Below are 24,112 nucleotides of genomic sequence, written 5' to 3' on the forward strand. Positions count from 1 at the left end.
GCACTATTCGACGGCGGGACGACCATCAGTGTACTTCCAACGTCGTACGTGGCGGTCTGTCAACCGGTTTTTAAAGTACGCGTGTTTACACACACGACATAGAAAATAACATGACGAGTTCGTTAACGCGTGTCGAGTGATCGTTTTTATTTTGTGTTTAAGTAAAGCGACATATTGTGAACAAACTGTCTGAATATATTTTAATCGTGTAAAAATGCCTTTGTTTAAATTATTGTTGCTGACCTGTGTCGTGGCTCAGACGACCGCTGCCGCTAGGAACAACAACGTCACCGTGTTCAGATGTTGTGGACCCGGCGAGACCTTAGACGAAACCGATGTAAACTATCGTTGTGTCGTCAATCCGTCGGAACCACTCGATTTCGTGCCAATTATCTTCGATCATTCCAGCAATCAGTTCTTAGCTCCCAACACTACGCCGCCGATGTATTTTCACATGGTCCAATCTCGCCCGCCGTGCCAACCGGCTTTCCTACCCGCAGCACCACCGGGCTCTCCGTCTAGTTACGTGCCGTTCCTCAATGGATCTCTGTGGGTGCATCATTTAACCAACCCGATGCTGGACCCCGGTAAGTTTTGTGTAGACAGGTCGGGTGCGCTGTTTTGTGTACCGGACGAACCCGATGCGGTGAAAAAATGCTGTTCGCGAGAGTTCGTGTACAGTGAACAAGAAAGAGCTTGCGTATACGCCGATCGAGAAGACGTACAGGGTCTGCCAGCCGATATCATGTTCGGGTTACCTCAGTGTTCGGAATTAGGATTAGTCGGTAGACTGAACGAAACGCATTGGACATCGAAAGACGGGCCCCCCGGCGCGTTACGTGCGCCAGACGGTAAAGTATACACTACCAAGCAGTATTGCTTAGAGCATATCCTAGAACAACCGCAGCATACGTTATGGACCGTGATAGCTTGTGCTCCTCAGGAAGACCATGTTATTAAATACCACGCCGAAGACACCAAGTTCACGTTGTATCCTCTAGGACTGTTGGTATCTGTCTTCTTCTTGGCCGTTACTTTGGTGGCCAGCTGCATGCTCCCTAGTACCTATCACGTGCTGCACTGGAAATGCCAAGTCAACCACGTTGGTTGTTTGATGGTCGGTGATCTGTTTCTGGCCATCGTTCAATTATCTGGAGAATCGTTGTATCGTGGTCCGTTTTGTGTTTTTACAGGTAAGCCAAAGCTTTCGATTGGTTAATAGAATTGCTTTGATTGTGATCTAAATATTTTTATATTAAGAAATTAAGTGTACTTAACTGGAATGTAACAACAACAATTAATTCAATACTTTCTTCATTGTCGTCTGTTTGAGATATTTTTATACAAACGAAGAAAATCAGTAATTTCGATAATTGGTGCCAGTTATCAATAGTTTTAATTTCGTTATCAGCTCATATCTACTGACTTATTCCATAATTCATGGACATTTCATATAAATTTAAAATATGTTAACAAAACGTCTAGTATAATTTTCAAGACAACAACTACATTGAAAATTTATAGTGTTGTGCACATATGTATTATTTCTGTAAATTTCTTTGAATTTGCAACCAACTACGGTGATGATTTTTATAAAAGACTTGGTAATAACGATACATACCAACACATAATAACAGGCCTTCGATAGCCCTTTTTTTATAACCTACACATAAAAGCATCTAAGTTGTCTCTATAGTAATAATGATTCTATTTTATGAAATTGGGGGAACCGGTGTGGCCCTTGCCGTTATATGGATGAATAGGCGGGAAAAAAACACATTTCCCGTTATTGTGTTGCGTTTCCCATTGTGATGATTATGGCGGCTAGTTTTTGTCCGTGACATGTGACGACCCGCGTGAAGTATTCCACAGGTACTGTGCCGTAGAGAAGAATTATTTTCATCAAATGCTTTCATGGGAAATATTAAAATATTTCAATTTTTATTCCTTAATTGTCATTAACTATTGACTATAATTATAATTTATGCATTTTTTGTTTTTTGCTTGCTAATGGATTTATTGTAATTGAAAAAAAATGTTGTAGTTTGCGTTTTTTCTATATTACAATCGATTTTAACCAACAAAGAAAATTATGCTAGTCAAGAAAGTGAAGTAGCAAAAGGTTTTTTTAAATTAATATGAATGTAACAATAGTTATTAGACTTCATGGTCGTTAATTGGAATCACAGCCTGTTTGTTAAAATTTCACAAACGTGCCAACTCGGAGGGCTGTGAATACTTTTAATATTAATATATTAATAAAATAATTTGACGATTTATACTATTATCTGGTGCTGTAGTAAGTGTGAAATACATGTGACGAAGACAACACAATTGGTGGTGGTAGCATTTGGTTCATTTCCAAATTTACAGTATTTTTCTTTTGCGTTTTTCTCCTGCGGTTTCTGTTGGGAAATATCATTGTTACTAATATTACTTATGTATCTTGCGGCGAACAGTTATTTTATTTGGACTTATTCCAAAGCATAAGTAGATGAGCATCGTTGATTTCTTCAAAAACAACTCGTGGTGACTGATTTTCAAAATTTTGATTTACCATATAAAGTCTAACCAAGACTTGAACGAATTTAACAGGAATATTAGATATGTTAATTTGTAATGTTTAACTAATGTTAAGACTGCTAAACGCAGAATGTTTTATATTGCCTTTTAAGCAGCCCATTTCAAATTATCCTCCATCGATTATTATGATTCCAATGAGTGTTTGTTGGTCTAAGGAATATATTAACCGATTGATTTTCTAATTAATCAGCCATTTATATCAATCGCCAATGATTTTGCTTGTGCCTTTTTAGACTGAATATTTTGTATCAAATGTGTCATATTATATGTTTAGGGATGAGTGGGTAGAATTCGTATATTTATTTGATATAAATTTATATTTGAGACGTTAATTATTTTATTAAATTGTAACCGTTACTTATCAAGGACCTTGTCAAGCGATTTGTGAATTATTTGACTTTGGAATGCTATGAAAATATGTCCACGTTGACGATGTCTAAGAATTAGTCGTGTTAAATAAAAATATATTCTTTTGTAGTCTAGTAAGCGTCGGGACAAAAATAAAATAACAAAAACAGACCGCGTTTTCAATTGTATGAAATTTTTTGTTGCCGATTGAAGAAAATAAATCCGTTAATGATTCGTCCTTGTCACATCTTGTATTAATAAGACTTTTGCCTGGCGGTCACGGTGTTACTCCACAGCCGGCTATCGTATACTTTTCATGTTTCCATGTTGGTGGCGTTTCTTTTGTTAATTATGCATAAACGACGGAGGTGTTTCAAGGTCGCTGGCCATAATCAAATAGGACTACATGGTTAATTTGTTCTGCACGGATATGGTCGGCCGAGGAGACTTGGTTTTATGCGTTACATCCGACGAAGAAACTCAACAAATAGCTTCTCCGACGGAAGACATTCTTATTTGATAATTTCAAAAAACTGATCGTGAGCTCAGTCGAACTGCGTTAAAACCGCGATCGGCTTTAGTTCGACACCTCTCTGCTTTTCATACTCGTGTAATGAAATATATACACCTCACGGATAACCGCATACGGACGCCGGCAAAGCGCGTGAGGTGTTCTTACTACTTGCACGTCAATAATTGTTGTTATTATTATAATAATATTAAGCATTCTTCGTATGCATGTGCGTCGAGAATGATACGGTAATTTCATTATTATTCGGCACGACCTTGTGAAATTGTGTGGCAAAGAATGCGACTTCTTCATCGGACCTCCCCTCAACTGTACGTTTACGAAATGTAATTCAAAAAATACTTCATCTCTAAGCGCCACGAATCAATTTTTTTTTTGCGTCTCGATAGTTTACCCAGACCGATTAGTCGAAAAATCATCTCTGATTTCTAACGCTCAAGTTACCAACCGTCGTCGTTAACGCAAAATAGTTGACATTTTATTTTACAATCGTAACTGTGCCTAAATTCAGTACTCGTCATCATCCCAAACGTGAATTCTTCCAAATTTGGATAACCAGTCAGTTCACAATCGTGTAATTATTTCGCTGGCATTCCAATTTGCTTATTCATGTAGACTTATCGCTGCAATAATGTTGAATGTTTTTTAGAAAATCCGTTCTAAATACACAGCCGATTTATTATTTGATAAATATTTGAAATAGTTTTTTAATTTTTATCTTCAAAATTTTTAGAATTCAACCGTTAGCAACGTGACATCAATTGAGATTTCATATGCGGACCGTATACACAAATTTAGTCACCTATTTGTTTATCCACCGTGATTCCTCTTAGGTCGTTATTTAGGTGCACTATTAACTTTAAGACTATTTCGTCGGCCGCTATAATGATACGGTTTGTTGTTTTTCTCTGTTAGTTTTGGTTACGGGTCGTTCTACAATTCCTAAAGTCTGAACTCCTTTCTAGTTTTTGCCTATTTTCTTAGATCTAATGAATGATACAAAACATCTTTAACACGTGATATTATTTTTAACGTTGTTTCGATTACCTCAATTATAATTAACCGATCGTTCACATATTATTAACTACATCCAAATTGTTGGCTCATACATTCCGTGTTGGCAAATAATAATAGGTATCGAAGAATTTTATTGACGACAAAATATAAAATACAAATTGTAACAATTTTTAAGCTATGGTCGAGTTTAGGGTATGTTTCGGACAACGATTTGATAGGTCATAAGCAATTCCGCGACGCTATTGTTTTTTATTCAAAAACTTAAATTGAATTAACGAATTCAGGAATGATAAAAATAAAAATTTTATTTTAGTGTAGCATTTGTTTAATGTTTACATACTCGCCGGATATCATCCGTCTTCACGCAGCAGCGTTAATCTGATGCACCAGAAGACGTAATGAAAACGACCGAGCTTGTGTTGTGGAGTCTACTCATATATTTTTTATAATGTAAACGCATAATCGATGTGTTAGACTTTCGTTTTATCAATGAAACGGCTCGCGTGTGTATTTACATAAAAAAAATTATCATGTTTATATACCGTATGGTTTTGTAATCGGTTCCCCTCACGCATATTTAAGACTCATGTCTACAAACGTTTATTGTTAATAGCGAACGTCGAGACGAGGCTAAAGGAAACTAACTCGCTCTCTCTGCTTCTCGCCTGGCGCTTATTGCCACTATTATATTACTGTTAAGCAATCAACCGTAAATATGTATGTGTATAGATGTGTGCACTTTCACCGGTCGTCGACGCGCGTTCCGGGAGGTCGCGCTGTCCAGTTCCTGTTTTTATCGAACAGTGGGTACTTTTTGACAAACAATATTTCTCGCCTGTGCATGTTTAACTGTGAATTTACTACGAACCGAATAGTCGTATGCGCACAGCGAGGAAAAACGTCAGTGTGATTTCCGTGGTGAGTCATTCTCAACGGCGAAAGTCTTTCTTCGAATTCTCGCCGTAAAAAACGGTTTATTTGTAATTCATTTTGAATCTATTTGGCTTATATTTTGCACAGCCGAGTTCGACAGATGTTTCCAATATTTTCAGTGCACCAAACGTGATGTTTTACTTGCGATCGTACGAAGTTTGAACGTTGGACGATGTCATATTAGCTTTCCCTACTAAACCAACCAATGAACGTTTATTTAAATTCTAGCGCGTTAAATTTCTTTTTAAGATAGCCTACAAAAAATTATAAAAATAATAATTAATTTCTATCGATTTTACGTATGACTCACAATTAATACGATCTTATCGACACGGTTATACAATTTTATTAGAAAATTGTTTAATTATTATATAGTCTTAATAGTTGGTTATTAAACGTAAATTAATCGATAATATAGCAGTTGATGGATTTATGATATTTGTTTTAATTAAGTCTTTAATTTATTCGTGAATGTTTTTTAATAATATTTGTTATTCGACGAAATATACAACGCACTATCATAGAATTTTCATAAAATAACGTTAACATTATGTTATGATAACAATATTTAATGATTGCACTTATCGCTCTCCGTTGTTTTACTTTTTTTAATAAAGAAAAGAAAATAGGTATACCGATAAGTAGTCTAGTACAATATATAGTAATGATTTCTATATTAATCTTTGTGGAACTCGAGATAAAGAAATTCTTGTTTGTGTATCGGTATTAAGTAGGTTTACACACCGAGTTAGTATTATAGCAATGTGATAGTGACCTATTTAGTGTCAACCTGCTTCCGTAAATATCATATTGCAGTCTACAATACTTATAGACTAGTCGCCATATAAAATACAGTATAATATAGAATGTCGAGTAAAAGGTCAAACGTACAATAATAATCGAGACGGGCAATGTGTAATTAATTGCTATTACATTACATCCACGCTAATCTGTAGTTCAATTAGTTGTTTGTTTTTTCTTTTGAACAACTAAAAAAGATTTTGTTTTGAATTCTATGTCGATCGTTGTTCAAGTTGATGAATTGATGTTTAAGAAATAATTATTTTTTCGGTACGTTTCAACATACTTTTGATATATTCATTTCTTTAAGCTGATAAAGAGTGTTTAAATAACAGTAATGAAAAAGTTATTTTTGCATCGTAAAACGTTTCTTTCTAATTCAGGACTAATTGTGTTATATTAGTCTATGTAAAATCAAGTGTAATGTATTTTTATGTTGTGATATTGTTATCCTTCCGTTTTCTACGCGCATAGTAATTTATGTATCATGTCAATCTTTCACCGAAATCATCAAAAATTTAAACTGTATAAAATGAAATTCATTTCATTACCATCTTTACTGTTTGTGATCTTAAAATAACACTACTTGGTTTCAGGTCTACCTCACAACACATGTTGTAAGCGTACGACCGACGTTGTTAATGGCGCGTTGTATTCGGTGGAGTTTATTAATGCGTTTTATTATGCACTTTTAAACAAATTTTCATAAATAGAAAACTTTTACTGTAGGGCGAATGCATTCATACATCAATTGTGTGTTACTAGTGTTTTAGCTTATACTTAAGTTCAAAATCTCAGAACGTCTTGTCGTGAACTGTTTGCTTTGATATATTAAATTAGAATCTGAGAAAATTAACACAAACAAAAACTACGTCATATTGGTGGTACTGCTGCGCAACATTTTTTATTGCACGCATTAACCATACTTCACTAATCTAATATTACTTATGAATAAACTTCCATTTGACGTTTTATAGCTTTTTAAAATTTGGCCAGCGCTCATTCCTAGTTCTGCCAATGTATCTGGCTATACACACTATGTATAGTATCTGACTATGTGTACTGTGTTAGTTAAAGTTTCGAGAGTTCAATAAATTTATCTTAATGTATTATTTACAATTTTAATAGAAACCAACAATGATTATTATACTGGATGATTAGTTAGCAAGCACGATTGATCAACATGTCGCTATATATATCTAGACGTAGTAACTATATTTTGTTAGAAATTGATGGTCATTTTCCGAGTAACAAAAACCGTAGTTTGTGCCATCTCGACATTATGTTTACACTCAAAAATAAAAATTAGGCGGTCAAGCTGTAGAAATTCTACATTTTAGTTCTTTTGATAAAAATCATTTGTTAACTTCATACTGAGGTTGTATTACAAAATATTCAACTGTTTATTTTAAAACAGTGCAAATAACATATGAATCTCTTTATTATTATACTACTATTAAACATTTTTCTGCCGCTACTTTAGCACTATAGCATGTCCACTATTAGCTGGCAAATGAACAATAAAATCTGAAGACTTACATTTTGTTTTTCACATAACAGATTATATCATGTAGTAACAGACCAACCTATTCCAAGGACTTGATGTTTCTTATTGTATACATCAAGTAATGTATTGAATATGTCACCATAACAACAAACGGGCTTTATTGTAGGAGAAAATTATTGTAAAATCTGAAGTCCTGAAACTTTTGTACGTTCATCATGTTACATTTTAACACAACAACATTTTATTGTTATGTCAAATTTGAAGAACCATTCTTGTTTTGAATGAAAAAGAACTTGATAATCTTACTGAAGTTTTTTATTTTTACCCACGCGATCATTGTTTTACGACAGTAATGTTTGTATTCTGTGCACCGACTTGTTATGTAAGTCATGTTGATAGTTTTTATCAAGTCGACACGAACAAAAATATTTATTACATTAACTTTTTTTTAATTTCGTACGTTAAGAGCAATTTTATCAATTAACCAAATCTTAGTAATATTCAATTTATGTATAATTATATACTTTATATTCGTAAATATGTGAGTAAACCATATTATTAAATCGCAACTATTCTCTAAAGAATTTACTATATATTGTGTACAAAAAGTCTATCTATGGGATATAAATTATTCAATAAGTTTTATTCAGTTTGAATTGACTAACCAAAAAAGGAAAGATCACTGTAAATACTTTACGAAATATTAATTCAGAACTTAGAATAATAACATTAATGCATTTAATAAACATGAAAATTATAGCAATACATATAATATATTTTTCATAAAAGTAATCAAAATTTAATTGTGGTTTAAACAAAAATTTAATATATTATGACTTTAAAAAAACCAATATTGCATTTGAAGTAAGTTAAAATTTTCAGAAATATTATGTGGATTATAATATTTTTAGTTATTTTCAACAAAAATCACAATACCATTTGGGTGTGTTGCTAATTATTCATATGACACTTAACTAAGTATTTTTATCACTGTTAACTACTTTGTTGTGTATTATGTAAAAATATATGTATGAAGAATAAAATGTATAACGTTTTCCAATTGCAAAAACCATAATTAACAAGAGGTTTTCGACCCCGGATTTAATCACATTCGCATGGTAGTCAAACCTGTACAGTATTATCGTATTGTATTATGTTAATTTACCAATTTTTATTATGTGTATGTGTAATAGTTATAGAATATAATGTGATCATTCACATGTAACTTGAAAACTATGTCGTTACTGTTATATTGCCTCGTACCAACTATTTTGACTAAAATCGTTCTTTATGGAAATGAATTTTATGGCATAACTACGATATATTACTTGCACTTTTCCCCATCTGGTCTTTAGTGTATCATTGACCTCTAGTTTATATCATACAAATATTAAACTGAGTTCGTGGCGTACTTAGAAATTAGTATTGGGAGTTCTAATTATTTTTAGAACGTATAAGGGCGCAAAAAGGTTGCTTGTATCCAAAAGTTCTCCAGTCGGTCGAATCTAATGTTAGGGAGTTAATCAATCGGTTAAATCGACTTGATTGCCCGATTTAAAAAAATATAACTCTACTACAAAACAGAATTGTACCTGTAAATTTTACATTTTGCTTATAGAGTACTCACCATTTGTAAGGATAATCTCAAAGTTTTAATAGAATTAATAATTTAAACATTACTTAAGATGCAAAATCCCATTGATTTCGCAAAATCTATCATATGGATAGTATAAACTTCTAGTGCTCACACTGTTAAAACACGTTTTAGAAGAATTGTATTGTTTGTAGTAAGAACAATAAGCTTCTATGAATTCTCAGGTTTGTTTATCAGTGTTATCAGAATTTGCCAGATTGCGATTTCATGTAATCGTAAGTGTAATATACTGTTCCATATATTCAGCAACACTAATTGTATATGAACAAAAAATGACACGGTAGTTACAACGAATGTGTTTTTTACGATTACGTCGATGGAACCCATGCATATTTTGCACAAGATTCTCGGTACTACAAGACCATTCTGTGTAGCCTCATTGGCTCGCTATGCAATATTAACTACCGTTTTTGTTTATTACCGATGGTTTTTTAAAGTAAATTACATGCAAAAACTGTAACTACAGCCTTTTAATTTTATTACCCTTTCTTCTGGAAACACTTACTTCTACAACACAAAACCAATTTTACTCTACACTACAAGCGTAATTTCGGGTACTTTATTAAAAAAATAAGTAAATATTATTTCTTTAAAGAAAATTATAATTTAAATGAAATCATTACTTTGGAAGTTATAGAATTGATAATAAACATGGTAGATTATCGGTCATGTATGGTGCACTGTACTCTAAAAGATATTCGTGTTTACAGTAGTCTGACTTGTTTCAACTAGAATTCCGAACGATTATAACTTGTTCTTGTAGAAAACCGGCGGTTAGTGAATAATACTTTATTGTAATAAGCTGAAGGTGCTAGTCGAGAGTAATTGCTCTTAAAATATGGGCTTTGTGTATTTGTGTGCTTTATAGTTCAGGACGATACTTAGTGCATTAAATGACTTGTTAGTTAAAAGTTCCTCACACGACAAGCCATTCTATTGAATGAGGTACAAAGTGTTAATTAGTAGCCTAAGTGTTTTTTGTTTGTTTATAATTGCAAAGAGTATTGGTATTTTGATGAATTTTAACAACATTAAGTTGCAGACAAAAGAAGAAAGAAGAAGAAAAATATAAGCATACGTTATAAATTACAAATTATGCAATTTATATTCTCAAAGACGAATTGCTTGTATTTTTGCTATACTTTAGAATGTGTAATGTGCACTTATACTATTCGCATTATTTCAGGTTTATTTTGAGAAAACTATGCGCGTTTTGTATTGATAAAATATTTTTAAAAGCTGTACATGCCGGCCAAATATTTATTGTAAACGAGCGTTCCGTCAATATATCCGACTTGTAGTGCATTCCAAAGTAATTCTAAAGATTGATTTTCTATTTTATTATTATTATTTTTTTTTAATGGATTGACCAGCTGTTATAGGTACTACTTTTGAAAAATCTGAAAAAAAGAGACGTTGTAACATCTTGTGTTGGGTTCAACACTTCAACGCGCGTGCTTATCGTATTGCTTAACCGTTAGTTTTGAACACGTCCTCCAAGGGCTGTGGACACATAACATAGTATTGTTTTCCACGCATCATTATTGTTATGGTCGACAATGGAACAACCAGTTCACCGATAACACGACGTTGCTCTGCAGCACGTGTAGAAATGTGTGTATTTTGTTGCCATCACGGTCGTAGTGCCTAATTAAGAGACTGGTAACACTGGCAATGTATGACATATTCCTTCAAGAAGACAATTTTTTATTCTTCTTAGGTTTTTCCAAATTTAATTAGGCTGTATATAAAGTAGCTGAATTGAATGAAAATATTCTTTTGTGTAAAATGGCTGGGTAAATATTTTGATAGTGATTCTCTTTAAACAGTCAACTGTGGAATTTCTCGTTCTTAAACCTGCCGAAGAGGTGATGTTTGATAACATATGACCGGTTAATCTTCTACTGTATGTCCACTAAAACAAATAATTATGTAGATAAATTTTCTAGTCATTAGAAGAAACCTTATTAGTCTGTAGCAGAGGGCTGTTTTATATCAACGCGTCAAATTTTCGTGGCAAGTTTTTGTCACATCTTAGCGTGGGAAAGAGATTTAGTTGTAATAGAAAAAAAATATATTTTAATCGTCTTCTATAGTAGTCACGTTTATTCGTCAAATCTCCGAGAAAATATAATCGGTTATAATCGTTGTAACTACCACGTAATTAAGATTTAATACATTTAACATTTGAATAAAAAAAAATTTCTATTTAAAATTTATTTTTTTCTTAGTTCTCTAAAAAGCAACATTATAATGAAAAATCGCTAAATCAGTTTGAACACATTGTTAAAAAGTCGACAGAAAATAACGAAGTGTCAAAATGCTTGATATTGTTTTTCACATGAATTTAACTAAAATTAACACATTTTAGAAAACGTTCAAGTTTTATGAATATTTAACTTCTTTCTAACAAAGTAATTGTTCGTCCATTCGAAAGAAAATCAAGAGACTTTTTGGCGACGCTTGATCATATTTTTTATAAAGGAAACGACGAATTTATCTTTTGTTCATTTGGTTAACGACTTTGATTGTTGCCCACATCGAGATGGGGGTTCAATTTAAACTAATAATTATGCCCACACTTGAATCGCGTGATTCAATTGACATGACGCGTGTGGCAATATAAATTACAGTACTAATAAAGGGATGGGAAAATTCAATTACTCTCGTTTCTAAATAAATTTGTTATTGAATAAGAAAGAGTGGCGCCTTTGAGTGTTTATCAAAAATCATGATTTAGCTGAGCTAATTAATCAAACGGTGAAATATTATTATTCTTAAGATATTTCGTTTTGTAAATTGTACTGTCTTTGATGTTTATAAAAACTACGCCCTTTTACAAGATTTATAGTTTTTATATTTTCAAGCAGCTGCTTATCTCACGAAGAGAGGATTTTAGAAAAAAACATAATAAACATCATAGATAAACTGGATTATATATATTTATTACCATTAATAAATAATGGTTTTGACTTAATTGGTTTCATCCTATTTTCAAATCTATATACTGAAATTGTTTGAATATTGACTTCAGTATAGAGGCGTGTATCGTATATTATAAACTAGTTGTGGGCGACAAAATTTCGACCAACAAAATAGAAGGGTCAAATGTGACAGTAAAATAACACTAAAGATAAGAAAATCTACGAATTTAGTTTGCAACGAAAAGAATGCATAATCTTTAGTGGTTGTAATAGGTTATTTCATGCTAACCAATACGCAATCTAGTGGTAAAAATAGTGACTTCTCAAAGAAGTACTGATAGTAATAAGAGTTATATCATTCGTAATTCGTAATATTATGATTAATGTGATTTAAATGTTTGAAAAGTGTTACTTTTGAAAAATATCATTTTATTTAAAAATTTAGTAAAAATTTCATTACTTGTAGAAAACTGTGTTATTTATACATAAATATTATCTAGTACAATTAATTAATACTGAAACTATACGAGTATTCTTAAATATACCACTGGCACCAACTTTTCAAGAACAAATCTTCTTCTTCTTCTTCCTCGCTTTAATCCCAACTACTTGGGGTCGGCCAAATTTTCAAGAACAAATAAAATCTATTAAAGGAATTTTTAGAGTTTCAATTCCTAATTACTCTAAATTAAATGATACATTTATTCGTGAGGTGGATTTGTTAATCCAGTAGTTAGTAAACATAAAGAGTTATACTCTCAATACTTAAATGGAAATGTAACAACCTTTATTTTTGACAAAAAACTTATTTGACTCTATATGATTTCTTACAACAGTAGTAAATCTTAATAAATTTAAAACCTGATTGTTAATTATATATTATGATAAAATAGATAAACAACTGTAAATCATTAAAATATATTTTTATTGTATAACAAATTAATGTTTTCTTGTAAATCATACAAATTGAAAAGAAATATTCATTTCAAATTATTGTATTCAATATTAATATTCTTATGGCATGTTGATTATACATCAATGGTCATAAACTAATGACATGTTTTTAGTACCCTATGATATTTTTTGTAAACTAGGAACTATTTATTTTGTAAATTTCTTAGAGGTCAATCATATATGATTGTAACCCAATTCTTCGTACATTTGCTTGGAAATTATGTGCTATATGCTTATCGCATCACATGCCGTTGTTATTACTATGAATGATTTTTTTGTTTTAAACAAATGCATTCGCACGTTTTGCCTGTGTATATTAAAAAAAATCTCGTTTTACTTAATTAGTTAAACTTGACTTTGTATTTTAATTTTAAATTACAGTATTTTATTAACAAATTTATTTATCAGTTAGTGTATACTTAGAATATTAGATTAATTGTAAATAATTACTAGACCGTTAGGAACCCTGTCAACCATAAGTTTAATTTTTTTTTTATGCAAAAATTATTTAATTATTACTAATCCAATATTTGTTTATGAACATTTCGATAATTTTTTATTTTATTCTTAATACTTTCATTGCAGCACGATTTTTTATGTAAAAATATTATTAATTTATTTTCGTTTTATTTAATAAATGCTCTAAATCGTCTAAAATACGTTTATTAATATATAATATGGGTTATATATTATATAACCCTTAACTGCATGAGTTATGTATCTAATGATTTTAACGAATAAAATTTGAAAATTCAAGGTGATTTCAATAGATAATGAGAACGCCCTTGAATTATTTTCTTGTGTACGGTGGTCAATATACATATAAACATTCCATCGTATTGTCCTACTTGGCTATTCATTGAAACAATTAATTACTTTTTTAATTACGTAACTCGAGAGTGATATAAAAGAAATTATCTTCTTAGAAGAACGTATGATTTCCTCAATTCGGCAATTCACCTGCGGCATTTAAGTGTTGTTCGATTTCGATAAAATACATGTGTATTCCGAGTAACATTATTATCGGCAGAATAAAACTTGTTAATTACAATTAGGTATTTGTTTTTATATGCATTTTTCATTTACTCAGATGACCGAGTTTCCCAGTAAACAGAATCGGAAACCGGCTACTGACTTTATCCCCGAGCACGACTAAACCTACTTTTATCAATTCTGCATTATACAGAGCCAGAATTTGTAACTTTCTCCTACATATGGCTAGTTTAGTAAAATAGAATTATTTCTTCTAGTTCTTCCCATTATTATTATTATAATTCGACATAACGGTTATATTGCCATATTCCATTTAGTTTCCTGTTAGCACATATAATACATAAATTGTTTCACAGTATTCAGCCGCTTTGCAATTTGCCTAAAATATTATGTGTCGGTTAGTTGTAGGTATAATTTATACTAACATTTGTATAAATGTTTGGCATTTTTAATTAATCAAATGGAGAGTATACCACAATAAGAAAAGTTTTATTGTCTGTTTATGAATCAAATTGATTCTCATCTCTATTTTATTGTATTTACAACTTTTGTAATGTATAGTTGTGCGATTTCATGAAATTAGAGTGTACTCTAGTGAAGTTCTACATCGAGGTACTTTTGTGTTTATTTGTTATTGTTATTGAATTTTTAACTGACAACAGTAACATCGAAATAATGTAGTTAAAAATATTTACGATATTGTGTCTTGCTTTAAAAGAAGAATTTTGCACAGTTCAATTTTTTAAGCATACTCGTTGCTTTACGAGTGTGCTCAAACAAACATAAGAATGTTTTGTTATTGAAGAAATCAGTAGCAGATTTAACCATTTCTGATTTTTTCATGTTATAGAGAAGCCGCCGTGCCATGTTTATATTCATAAAACGAAGAACATATTAATAATAGGATATGCTTATTGGATTTATTATGTAACGCTTACAATTAATTAGTTCAACTAAATAAAAATGAATCTAGAAGAAATTTGAAATAAAAATTATTTTTTAATTGTTAACATCCATAAGATATCAATTTATTACTTAAAATCAATAAATTGTAATTACTAATTTTAATAATAGCAATGTTGCATTTATTGCAAGCTCCGCAATCGGTTTCTATTTACGTTTACATTGTGGTAACCTTTATCTATCGTATTTATTAAATCAAAAACTTTCCTTTGAATAAAATACAACACTACATTTTTATTGAATTTTCCGCTATGATTATATTAAGTCTTACTACATTATGAAAAGACCTTGAAAATAATAACTTTTAATGTATTTGTTTCAGTAGTTAATTTTTTATGTCGTCTTTTTTTTGTTTCAGCTATTGTGATGCACTTTGTGTTCTTGGCGGCATTCTTCTGGCTTAACACGATGTGTTTTAATATATGGTGGACATTTAGGTAAGTTAACAAACATTGTGATTAGATCTAGGAATGTTATGCATTTATAAATGTTGTTAATGTATTCTGAACTCACCAGCCAGTACAAATTCGTATTAATTGATTTAAAAATTTTGTAATGTGTTGTTACCAAGTTTATAGTTTTGAAGGAAATTAGAGAGGTTTAGAACGAACTGGATGTTAATATTTTAAAATTCGGTAAACTAGAACACTTACTCTAGAATAGTCTTTTTATGGGCCTTACCTTTCTGTACCTTGAATCTAGAAAGGCCTATCTATAAACATTTTTGACAAAAAAATAAAAATAAAAAATACTCTATTTTCAAATAACTAATAAAGAATTCTTAAATATGTTGGCAACATGATTTAAGTTTCCTTTAGCTAAATGAGAGTTTTTTTAAGACGTAACTCGGATGACATTACCAATATACTTAGTTTTTCTAATGTTTTTCAATCAACTACAATAATGTAATAGAGAGGCCTCTCTAGATCGTAGGTACAGATTTATTTCATACATAAATACGGCTGATTCTTATATACACTTAGTAGCCCGAGGATGTGTCTGGATCTCGTGCATTTTATATGCTTCATACCTTTAACGTATACCTGCTCCTTAATAGAAAATAAGAAAAGGATTAATAATGTAATAAGACGATGGGTCTCGTCGGCTCATTGTATGTGTATGATGTGTTTCTTTTCAATCGTGTACACCCTCCTCCTACATATCCATAAAAACAATAACGTCAGTAATATCGTGTTACGAAGGTATACTTTTATCGAGTAATATTCCCACGTTATTATTTGTAATATATATTACCTATATCCTAAAGAATAATGCATTGATTTGATTTCCTCGACAATATTGCATTAGTGCAGATCATATGTTTATTTGTAAATTAGCGACTTGACAATATTTGAGTGATTTCCTGGCACAATGGTCTGGACAAAACAAAGTACGATTCTTACCGGAATCCTATTCATCACTTCTAGTTATAAATACGATATGCATAGTTGATTACAAATTCGACTTAATCTACATTTAATTGTATTCCTTTTCTATTGCCAATTGCTTGTGAGTTTTGTGCTACTTGATTGAAACTGTTCGAATTATATAAATATATTAAATACATCTATGTAATTTGCGTTTCAGATAATATTAATTCTAAACTAATAATAACTAATAATCGATAAAAAAAAATCTTTTAAAAAATACTTTTTTCTGATGTTTTCAGACTAAATTTAAGAAAATACAAAAAAATAATCAACTTTTGAATATTTGATTTCACTGTAATGTAGCTAATGACATGTATTTTCAAGTACTATCGTTCAATGGCTACTTTATTAGAAAAATATATAATAATCGAAAATAAACATTAAACGGAAAATTGAAATCGGTTTATGAATTAATGGATCCTTTGGAATATATCTAATGCATACCCTCAAGCTGAAGATGAAATATTGTATCCATCTTTACTATTTATTGAATTTTTGAACACAACATCGCCTCTCTAAATATTTTCAATGGTCATAAATTATATTAAATACATTTTACACATATCATTACATAAATGCTAATTATTATTTTTTTAAAGTTGTTACCGGTTTATTTCTATCGTAATCGTTTTTTATACACTCTATAGTCTACGAACAGCTCAATAGTTTAATTAAAACCTAAAGGATTCTCAGGTTACTATTACTTTTACAGAATTTTTATTATGTGACGTGCGAGTTAATTAAAAAATTCTCAACAACGGCTTTGATTTTTAGAACATAATTATTACTTATACAGGGTGTTCAGTAAATAAGAAAACGAATTTCTATTGTACTCATTGTTTGTAACAATTTAACTGTTTCCTAACTTACTGAACACTCTGTATATTGTTATTATATAAAAGAAAAATTTCACTTCTGAAGTAGTTTACCCGCAAAAGATACAATATATATATATAGAAACATATATACTTTAATTCGATATGGAGTGTTTTATTTTCTCAATATTTATAATTATATTAAGGAGTTACATTGATTATACACGAAGTTATTAAATCATTTTTAGTCAATTAAGATTTACAAAAAGTATCAAATAAATCAATGCGTTATATGTGTGAAAACTAATACTCATCAAAGGATTTTAATCGAATATTCAACTTCGAATCATAGAATCCTACTTAAGAACAATTGACAAAATACAGTTGACTAATAGCATTATCTTTTTCTAGGGACTTAAGGCCTGCAAATTTGGATAAAGGCCAGGAAGCTTGTAGATTTCGGTTATACCAACTGTATGCATGGGGTGTGCCCTTTGTGATCGCCACTTTAGCTGCAGTTATTGATAGGATTCCACCGGACCAATATATATCACTCGTCAGGCCAAAATTTGGTGAACACCGCTGTTGGTTTTATGGTGAGTATGAGACTGGTGATTTTTCATTTTATAATTAATAGAATCGAATCTAAAAAATAAACCTAATTTACTATTAAAAATCGTATGTATAAAAGTTTTTAGCAAAAAAATATTTTTAGTGAAAATATTCATATTCGTAGATAGAAATTTACATACATTTTAGCACTTATAAAATAATACTTTTATAAAATTTAATTTGGGATAAAAGATTGTCTATATTCAACACTTTTGTATATAAAAACCTGTGTATTTTGACAGGTGATGCCGATTTGCTTTCATATTTTTACGGACCCATTGGTATTCTTTTAATGATGAATTTAACCTTGTTTGCTGCCACGGCTAGAGAATTAACGTGTGGACTTTGGAGAACTGAAGTAGTTAAATCCACTAGCGAAAGGTAAGGTATAACGGTTTTTCTTTTATGAGTAAAGAAGAAAATATAAATATGTGAATGTAAGTATATAATGGGGGGAAACAATGGCCAGACAAATCTCCCACTAACAACCCCTATTTTTTTGCTTGTAAACTCACACGGATTTATGGAAGATACCGCGGTCTCTATTTTTCCTGACTACGCCACTGTTATGATACGAGTATACAATCACATTCATATATCTATTAACTTTTTATTTAATATGTCTTAGGTGTTTATTAATATAACATAATCTAGATGTTAGAAAAATAAACCAAGAAGTATAAATTTTAAGTTACATATTTTTACTTGAAATTACACTATCGATGATACATAAGTGTATTTTAATGTAAACACAATATTTAAATTGTAAAATCGTATAAACATTAAAGGTTAAGATAAATGATAAATTAATGATTTTTTTACAGGGCTACACTAGGACGGGTGTGTCTGAAATTGGTGATTGTAATGGGAATTACGTGGGTAGTGGATGTTGTATCATGGATCATCGGAGGACCTGACTATGTGTGGTACATGACAGATGTGATGAACGCCTTACAAGGATTACTTATATTTATTGTAGTCGGATGTCAGCCTCAAGTTTGGATGGCGGTGAAGCGCATGTGGTGCCTTAGCTCAGATAACCCGTCTGATGGTGGCAATGCCAGGTCTTCGATGTCCAACGCCATGCCGTCTACAGTAAACGAGTCTACGTTGTCCAAACCTGTCGAAACATTGTGCTGATCGCCAGACAGAAGCGACGCTCACACTTCCCTCCTCGAGCTGCAACTGTTATGATGTCTTTTGCTGCACTCCTCTTGCCTGCACTTTCTCCGCACCGCGCGCGTGATTTGAATATTATTAGACTGACAACTTATGATTATATTGATATTTTTTAAAACCAGTATTATATGTGTACATGTATTTATTACGTTTAACAAAAATTAAAAGCTTCTGGCACATGAGTTTTACATATTAGTGATTATAAATAATTTTATATGATGAGTTATTTTACCTAGTTGAACCAAAGATTAAAAAATTAATTTTAAAATAGAATTATAAAACATATTTTAACAATAAATTTTCCATATTAATATTTGCTTAATGCACAGCATATAATGATCTTAACCATTATCAAATAATATTGTTTTTTTATCATTTATTTATATATTTAAAATTGTTTTACTTTTTTTAGAATATAAAATTTGGAGTATTTTAATTTTTGATTACAATTGACAATTATGTTTTAAAAATAAACATCGAAATTCGAAAAAACAGTTTTGTAAAAGAATCATACTTTATATACAGTATTTTGTACTTCCACTTTGTAAAATTGATACATTGTATATTTAAATCTTCAAAATATAACAATCAACTGTGAACTAACTATTCACTACAAGACAAGTTTAAAATAATAGTGTAGAGTTTAAAGAGTTCTATTACTTATCATCGATAATTTTAACTATTCTATTAAAAATAAATTTAAAAAAATACTGTACTACTAAAATATTGCTTAAGATATCAGGTGCCAAAATAGTAACAAATATGTTACTATGTCTGCTTAAAATGTATTTATTGTTTGTTTAACATCTTTTTATTGAGTTCCTGTAAATTTGTTTTATTTATTGATAATTTGGTCTGCTATAACTATTGTAACATTTGTAATTACATGTATATATTATCATATTAAATTTATGACCTGTAGCCAATAAAAGTTAATATGTTAATTTTTTTAAAATCTTTATATAATTTTATGCAACAATATTAAGTTTGTTTTTTTTTTAAATAAGCTTTGTATTTTACGTTACTAGTTCTTTCGTGTTAAGTCTTTGTAGATAGTATTCTAAATTGTTAATGCCTAATTAAATAAATTAGGTAAACGAATAGATCAATGGTGTTAAGTTTCTTTTTTAGTCATTAATTTTACTTAGATTTTTTTGTGTGCACCTCCTACCAAATTATATTAATTTGGTTTCTTCACTTAGGTGTTTTTACTGAAGTATTGTTGCTATTATATGTATATATATATAAATCTCTATGATTCTTATTCTTAGGTATAATGATTCTTATAAAGGGATAAGAAATGGTCATAAAAAGTATTTAACCAATCAATAATTGAGAAATAAATTCTACTCGAATCAGCCCAAAAATTGTTTCCAAAATTGTTATTATTTTAGAAGAAATAGTAGTAAAAAATAAACCAATTACTCTGTATACAGAGTAAAACAGATCTAACTGACAACTCTTATAACTTTTTATACAATTAAAATTTCGTTATAATTTTACTTTAAATAATTTTAGCATTCTTAGGCTACATCAAAACATATTTTTTGTTAATTATTTAAAATAAAAAAATTTTTTTTTTAATTTCATAATTTTTAAATAGCTGTTTTATACAGGTTTTATATTATTTATATTATATGATTTCAACAATTTTAATGATACGATAACAATTTTAACTAATTAGATGATGTTTCTGTAACTAATAGGTTTTTTTTGGTTTATATTGAGCATGTTTTTAATAATTTTTGATGATTGATGTAAAGATTTTTACATCGTTTACCGTATTTATTATGCCAAATATTGCTTATAATCATTTCAAATTATTTTGGTGCTGGTTTTGAAAAAGAATAAAAGATTTTGAATTCTATGTTTTAATAAAAATACATTTTTTTTTAATGTAATCTAGGGTAACATCATCAGTGACCAAACACCACAGAGTTTTTAACTAAGAAGTTATATAATCTGATTATAACAAGTTGTAATTAAAAGTTTTTATAACAAAGGAAATATCTAAATCTAAGTGCACTGCAAATTCATAATTTTTTATAGAATATTATTAACTGTTATTATAACTGTTATTCACTGGAAAATTCTTATTTTTAATTAATTCTATTTTCTATATGCATTTTTATGTTTGGAACCCCCCCTGTATTAAGGGAAATTGTCCGATTTAAAAAAAAAGTATGTCGAATTAATGAAGTATATCAACATTATTTTTTATTTAAAAATTGTATTGATCCATACATTTTTCAAAAAGTTATAACATTTTAAAGTTAAAAATGTAAAATATAAAATCGAGAATTTTAACACAAAAATAGCATACGGTAACCATTTTCACCGTGAAGACAAAATAAAGTCCGAAATTTTTTTTTTCCATAATAAAGTACATTACATTAGCTTTAATTTAAGATATATATAAAAGTGTCAGTATTTCCGGAACACTTTCAAAAGTTAAGTTGAAAAAGTTAATTTTTTGTGAAAAAGTTGTCATTTTGAATCCCCCCCATTTTGAATACAAAGGGGGTCAAATTTTAAACATCCGTAGAGAAAGTATAACTTTTTCAACTAAACTTTTGAAAATGTGCTGAAAATACTGCCACTCATTATTTATGAATTTTTTAAAAAAATTACAATACTAAATTATTATATATCAATTTCCTACTATGTGATGAATTGCTTTATAGATAGTTATTTATAAATAAACTACTAATTAGGAATAGTGATAGAAATACGAGTTAATTTTGCTTTTAGAATAATCAACCATATTTTTAAAATTAAAGACTCTACAGATTTGCATCGAAGCGTTTCTTATGATAGTGATTTTAATCACAGTCAAATATCATCTATACTGGATCCAACTATACCACGTTCTAACTGTGCCGTGACTCCACTGTACTAAGTTTTTTTTATTTAGAAGTATAATATATATATAAATACTAATTATAGTAATTAAAGTTTAGCGTGAAATTGATATTCAATAATATAATATTGTAATTTATATGAAGAAACTATAAAAATAATAAAGTAGTTGTATATTTCTTTACTTTTAACGCGTATAAAAATTTAAAGAGCTTGATGGAGTACTTTCCAATAAAAAATTATTGTTACTTATGAATAAAATCATTGCACTACAAGGAACTTTCATCAGAAGCAAAAATATACTTTTCCTTTCCAACTCAACAAGAACAAAAATTTGTTTTCTAATTATTACTGCTTTTGATTTTTAATATGTAAAATATAATCAGTGTAAAATACAATTTTTTACATACTTTTTTGGTCATTTAAAGTTAATTATTTGAATTTTTATAATAAAAAAAAATAGAATTTGTTACCATGACTTTTAATTTGCATGTTTGAAATTTACATTATTATATAAAAAATTTATGAGAATAATAAAATAGTATTGTTAAGATTAATATGAAGTCAGGAAATTGTATAATCACTATTTACTGTAGATTTATCACTTATAACATGTTTTTTTTTGCATTTTTATCGTAATAAATTACTTAAATAGAAATCCTAGTAATCATTTCTACGTAACTTATGGTGTTTAAAAAGATTTTACCATTGAAATATTCAAAACTTAATTAACTTTAATGAATTACTTTAACTAAAAAAACCGATCAAAATGTTGTTAAAAATATCTGCTCAATTAAGTGTAATTATAATTGTTAAAAATAGATTTTTAATAAAAAATTCATTGTTAAATTCAGATGAAACTAAAAATAATTTTTTTTAAGAAATTATTTATATTGCAACATATTACCAAAAAATGTAAATATTAGTCGTACACATAATTAGAGTAAAAAAAATAATAATTTGAAAAGTAAAATTATTTAATTTTAAAGAAGAATTTGAATAATTTTGAAGAACTCATAAACTTTTGTAAGGTACAAAAAATATATAAAGAAATATACAACTACTTTATTATTTTTATCATTTCTCAGTATATTCTCAGTAAAAATTACAACAAAGAAGCTTAAAAATTTAAATAAGTTTAACTTTATATGCTATGTCAATTAGATTTATATAATATTTATAAAAATCTGTGTACTCCCTTTGTAAGGTATTTTAAAATAAAATACAAAACCCAGAGTTTTAACACTAAAATAGCATATTTATGAATACGGTGAAGATAAATCCAAGGGTCAATTTTTTTTTTCAAATTAGAGTATATTACATAAGCATTAATTTAAGACATATATAAAAGCGTCTGTATTTCCGGAACATTTTCAAAAGTTAAGTTGGAAAAGTTAATTTTTTTTGAAAAAATTGTCATTTTGAAAATCCCAGTGGGTAGGTAAAGGGTCAAATATTTATATATCAAATGATAGGTAAATACCTAGAGTATTTTTAAAAAAGAAATTATATTGATTTATAAGTTTTTAAAAAAGTTATGCCAGTTTTTAAAAAAAAAAAAAAGCGAGAAATAAATGTCGAAATTTACTGATTTTAAAAATTGTAATTTTTGGGGGGATTTCCACCATTTACGGGGAACGAAGTGAAAAATTTTCAATTTTTGAGGGTAATGTCTTCGACTAGATACGATTTGTGATCTTTTGACATATTGTTCATCAAAATCGGTCCTGAGAATGCTGAGATTGAGTGGTAACAACAAAATATAAAAAATAAAAAAGCATTCATAGTAAAAGTAATACTTTCTCAGCTTCGCATCAAAGCTAAAAACAGTGTGACCAAAAAAGATTATAACAGTAGTAAGTAATTTTAAGTAAATAGATATAATAAATACGTCATTAACCTTACAATAATTTTTAAGATGAACACGTGCACTTAAATAAAAATACATTTTTTCTAAATAACAATTGTTAAAATACGGTATAAAATTCATAATAATAAAACTTAAGATTCT

General features: G+C 29.3%; 1 protein-coding gene across 1 annotated transcript; it reads left to right on the forward strand.

The window, feature by feature from the left end:
• On the forward strand, positions 1–20,262 carry LOC126907991 (probable G-protein coupled receptor Mth-like 1). Its single transcript, XM_050689773.1, has 5 exons — positions 1–1,193; positions 15,565–15,643; positions 17,863–18,047; positions 18,306–18,444; positions 18,888–20,262. The coding sequence occupies exons 1-5, from the start codon at positions 215–217 to the stop codon at positions 19,201–19,203; spliced, it is 1,698 nt and encodes a 565-aa protein (XP_050545730.1). The 5' UTR covers positions 1–214; the 3' UTR covers positions 19,204–20,262.
• Positions 20,263–24,112: the final 3,850 nt, after the last annotated feature.

The sequence above is a fragment of the Daktulosphaira vitifoliae genome, unplaced genomic scaffold, assembly GCF_025091365.1.
Source record: "Daktulosphaira vitifoliae isolate Bord-2020 unplaced genomic scaffold, ASM2509136v1 Scaffold_5, whole genome shotgun sequence".
NCBI classification, from domain to species: domain Eukaryota; kingdom Metazoa; phylum Arthropoda; class Insecta; order Hemiptera; family Phylloxeridae; genus Daktulosphaira; species Daktulosphaira vitifoliae.

Coding starts and splice junctions, on each gene's coding strand:
- LOC126907991 (XM_050689773.1), top strand. CDS start 215: ATGCCTTTGTTTAAATTATTGTTGCTGACCTGTGTCGTGGCTCAGACG. Junction 18,048..18,305: donor ACACCGCTGTTGGTTTTATG/GTGAGTATGAGA, acceptor GTATTTTGACAG/GTGATGCCGATTTGCTTTCA. Junction 18,445..18,887: donor GTTAAATCCACTAGCGAAAG/GTAAGGTATAAC, acceptor ATTTTTTTACAG/GGCTACACTAGGACGGGTGT.